Below are 4,900 nucleotides of genomic sequence, written 5' to 3' on the forward strand. Positions count from 1 at the left end.
TCTTTTGAAAATTAAAATTCGAAAATTTTTTCTAAAGCCTCCAGGGGACTTCGTTTTCGCACGAAAAAATTTTATGTGCCGTTATTGCATCCGGACCCACAAATGTGAAAAAGCATGGTTTTTTCTATTTAAAAAAGTCAGTTTTTATTTATTTACTGGAAAATTTGCAGCCCGAGAGAAGAACTGTAAATGGTGACTCAGGTTCATTTTTCAAGAGCTGTCTAACTATATTTTTGATTTTTTTAAATTTCGAATTTCACTTTTGATACCTGACGTCACAGTCTGGACAATACTTTTACTCGATCTCGAGCGCCTGTCGTCCCTGTTCAGGGACGATGAACACTGATGGACTCAAATTGGCAAATGTGAGCACTTTGAATTCTTCTCTGGATTTAAGAGTACACATTAGCGGACTTGTTTGGTGCAAAGGATTTGTGCTGGAAATATTTGCCCTTCCTTCCCAATTTTATTTGGTCACCTCTGAGAAACATTACAACCTACTAGTCCACACTTTTAACGGCAGAAGTGGAAAAGTTGGTATGTTATTAATCACAAGTTTCCGTTTTAGGTTATAAATTCTCTCTTTCAATTCAAAGAATAAATGTTCACAAAAATCCTCTTCAAAGCTTAATTTCCCACTGAACAATTGAATTTTGAAGCCAAAAACGAACTAAACCCAGCTCTCGGACTCTGCCCCCTCCCCCTTAGCAGCATTTCTAGAACCTCTGGTCCAAGCAGTTTGTCAGGGGTTAGAACGAGAGATGGTGGCAACGCTTGCCTCAGGGAGACATACTCCGACTCTGGACTGTAAGCGAGAGTTCAGTATATCTGGAAAAAATCGGGGATTTAGAAAAAAAGAAGGATTTTTGACATAAAAGAGAGCAGCTTTAAATAAAATAAATGAATTTTAAATTAATAAAAACATAACTTTTAAAGATATAACGGAATAGTGAAATCTATAGTTAAAAAATTGATTTGAATTAAAAAACAAATAATTTTAGTCAAATTTTTTAAACAAAAAGATGAACATACAACAAAAGAAAGATTACGCTTCAACGAAACATTTGCATTTTCAGCCAAAAATATGAAAATCCCTCAATTAGGGATGATTTTTTAAACAGAAAAATCTGCATTTTAAACCACAATGGTTAATTTCAAGCCATGAAGATAAATTTTCCACAACAAAATCACATTGCTCAACAAAATATATGAATCTCAATACAAATACATGAACCTTTAACAAATAGGCATGGATTTTGAAACAAGGACAAAATGGAATTTGTTATATTTTTAGTTATCGAAATTAATTTTTTTAACGGAAAGCAAATTTTCAAAAGATACTTATATTTTTATTAAAATATTTTAATAACATTAAAATACTTTATTTTTAACCAAGGTCATTATTTTTCTACTAAAAGAGTCAAACTTTCAACTAGATGCATGAAATTTCTAACAAAATAATTGAATTTTCAACTAAAAAGGATAAATTTTTTGCTTAAAATAGAATACTGACATTTCTAATATTCGACCAAAGTGATCCGTTTTTAATTAACTAGGTCGATTTCGCACTAACAATCTGAACTTTTAAAAATGTATATTAATTTTAAATAAAATCTTTAGAGAAAAAGATGGATTTAATACAAAAGTAAGACTTGTTAATGTTTAGTTTAACAAAATAATTACATTTGCGAACAAAAATATGAATTTTCATGCAAGCGAATTGATTTTCTAAAAAAAAGCTCAATTTTCCACGCAATAGTTTAATATTTATTTTTAAAAATGGTTTTCGATTTAGAAAATGTTTTTTCAACAAAATAATAATATTTTAACCAAAATGAATTGCATTTTAACCGAAATGTAGCATTTTCTACGGAAAAAAAGAAATTTCTACGATAATGGATGAATTTTGAAACAAAAGGCGTTAAAATTTTTAAAAAGAGACATTAAATTAGTTATTCAACATCCCTTAGTATTTTTAATTCATTATTATCTACTATAGGATGGTTTCCATTGAATTTGCAACCAAACCCATTGCTAACAAAAAATAGAAACTTCTTACAAAATATGTGAATTTTTAACTAAAAATGATAAATATTCAACCTAAAGTAATTTAGTCAAATTTTAAGTGTAAAAAATTAATATTAAACATAAAAACAATTTTTTATCAAAATAATCAAATTTTTAACAAAATAAATGTTTAACCACGAATATTAATTTCTAACCAAAGAAGATGAATTCTTTATAAAATACATGCATTTTTTATGAAATACATGAATTGAAAAAAACTAAATTTTTAACAAAATAGATGAATTCCGGACCAAACAAATTAAGTTTCAACAAAAATTTCATTTTTTCTGACAAATAATAAATTCCTACGTCAGTAGATGAATTTCTAACCAAAAAAGAAAGTTCAAACCAGGTAGATAAGCTTTTGAAAATAAGCTAAATTGTGAAAAAATTATATAAATTCCAAATCAAATAATAGAATTAAAAGAATGAATTTGTACAAAAACTGGAAATAGTTTAATTTTCATTGGAAAATACTTATTGTTAATAATAAAAAAAATTTCAGTATGCTATTTAAATTTCTAAAGAAGAAAATTAATTTTTTACCTTTAAGAAACGAATTTTAAACAAAATATATATGAATATAAAAATTTATTTCAATGAAATGGTAAAGTTTTCGAACAATTTAATGTATGAACAACCAAAAGAGTAAATCTTCCACCGAAAATTGTTTTTACCAAAATAGATGAATTTTGAACCCATTAGGTAAACTTTTGAACAAAAAGCTGAATTTTAAACAAAATCTATAAATTTCAAATCAAATAGTAGAATCTTGAACAAAAAAGGATGAATGTCAAACAAAAATGGAAAGTAGTTAAAATTTTAAACAATTATATGAATATTCAACAGAAAGAGTAAATTTTCAACCAATAAAATTAATCTACTGTTAAAAATATGAATTTTACAAAAAGTATTATAAGTTATTATAATAAAATTTCAAAGAAAATAAATCAATTCTCAAGCAAATCGATGAATTTTCAACCAAAAGGTAAATTTGCATTCAAGAAGATCATTTTTTTACTAAAAGAAGATAAATTTTAATCGAAGTAATTCAAGTTACATTTGAAAATGTTAATTTTCGAGTTAAAGAACAGTTTCTAAAAATATTTAAGCATTCAACCAAACAAAATTGCGTTGAACGAATTAAATGATTGAATTCTGAATAAAGAGTATAGGTTTTTAAGACAAAATTAAACAAGTTTAATTATCGAATGAAAAAAAATTTTAATAAGAAGAACGATTGTTAAAGAAAATAATCAAATTTTTAACAAAATGTTTAAACTTTTCAATGAAGAAATACATTTTGAAAAAATAATTAAATTCTCAATAAAAAAATTAATTTCTGACTAATAATTCTTTAAGAAAATTCCCTGTTCATACTTAAAATTATGTTTATTCACAAAACTGTATGTTCTGATTGAGAAATTTTGTGGACCATCCTAGGCTTAAACACCTTGTTAATTAATAATTGGATTGAAAGTGTAAGGTAATTAAATTAAATCAGGTAGTTAAACCCCTATTTTTAGGGAACCCTAAACCTCTCTTTGACTGGACACAACAACATATGACAGGATCTCCGCGCCGCCTGATAGTTGATAATAATGGTCATCTCTGGATGGCTCTTGATGGAGGTCACGGAGTAAGGGTTTTCCAATCTTTTAAAAAATATTTACAAAAAAGAAACCTTATATAAAAATAAATTTTTTATTTTCCTCAGGTCATTCAAGTTGATCCAAATAGTAAACTAATGAAACAATTTATTGGCATGCCTGCAGAGAGAGTCAGTGCATGTACTTTCGGGGGCCCTAATTGGGATATTTCATTTGTATCAACAATACGATCTGATCACAAATAGCATAATAGACAACATCCACAACAAGATAAAAGTGGTTCAATTTTTGCCCTCAGAGGCCTTGGCGTGCACGGGAAACCGCCAGGAGAATACAAATTGAATACAGTCATTATCAATGCAAAATTACCAGAACATCTCTAAAGACTTTTGATTTCATTTTGGAAATTAGAAACACAAGAGTTACAAAATCAGAATTTACGAACCTGTTCGATTGCAAATATATAAAAGTTGCTTTAAAAATTCTAAAATGTGAGTTGCCACAAGGAAAGGGAACTTTCTTTCACAAACTCACAGAGACTTGTCACTGCGCTTTGCGATCAGTCCGGAACCAGAAGTCCTCATAAAGGGCGCAAACAAAATATTGAGAACAAAACTCACTTTACTAAAAAATACGAATTTTTAATAAAGTAGCTGAATTTTCAAATAAAATAGGTTACTTTTAAGCAAAAATCGTATAGTTGAATTTTTTGTTAAAAGTATTAATATTTTCAATCAAAACAACATTAGTAAAACATTAGATTTAGATAAGTTATCAAGCAAAAAACTGAACTTTAAATGAAAATAGTGAATCTTCAATGAAAATTACTTTTAGCCAAATAGGTGAGTTTTCAACCAAGAACAATATTTTTTACTTAAAAAGATGATTTTTCAACAAAATACATGAATTTTTAACTAAAAAATCTAAATTTGAAACCAAATCTGGAATATTTATACTTTTATTTGAGAAAAATTAAAATAAAATTAAAATCAATGAAAAATATTAATTTTCTACAAAAATTATAAAACTTCAACGAAAAGGATTAATTTTATATCAAGGAAATGGAATTTTCAACTACAAGTAAGGTACGTATTAATACTTTGAACCAAAGGTGAAATATTACATTTCATAGTAAAAAAATTAATTTTCAACCGATAATGACGATTTTTCAATAAAATCCACTTGCTTCGAACTATTTTTTTCTGATAATCAATGTTTGTATT

At 26.9% G+C, this 4,900-nt stretch overlaps 1 protein-coding gene across 1 annotated transcript; it reads left to right on the forward strand.

Moving 5' to 3' along the window:
* The first annotated feature begins 335 nt into the window (after window positions 1-335).
* On the forward strand, window positions 336-4,060 carry LOC117176395 (regucalcin-like). The gene is made up of 4 exons (XM_033366634.1): window positions 336-537; window positions 3,594-3,706; window positions 3,785-3,847; window positions 3,923-4,060. Exons 1-4 carry the CDS (start codon window positions 336-338, stop codon window positions 4,058-4,060), a joined length of 516 nt encoding a protein of 171 aa, XP_033222525.1.
* Window positions 4,061-4,900: the final 840 nt, after the last annotated feature.

The sequence above is a fragment of the Belonocnema kinseyi genome, chromosome 7 (assembly GCF_010883055.1).
Source record: "Belonocnema kinseyi isolate 2016_QV_RU_SX_M_011 chromosome 7, B_treatae_v1, whole genome shotgun sequence".
In the NCBI taxonomy this organism is placed as follows: domain Eukaryota; kingdom Metazoa; phylum Arthropoda; class Insecta; order Hymenoptera; family Cynipidae; genus Belonocnema; species Belonocnema kinseyi.

Bases quoted from the DNA above. Each gene is read 5' to 3' on its own strand.
- LOC117176395 (XM_033366634.1), top strand. From the start codon at position 336: ATGAACACTGATGGACTCAAATTGGCAAATGTGAGCACTTTGAATTCT. The intron at 538-3,593 runs GTATGTTATTAA...CCCTATTTTTAG, and splicing joins CGGCAGAAGTGGAAAAGTTG to GGAACCCTAAACCTCTCTTT. The intron at 3,707-3,784 runs GTAAGGGTTTTC...TATTTTCCTCAG, and splicing joins CTCTTGATGGAGGTCACGGA to GTCATTCAAGTTGATCCAAA.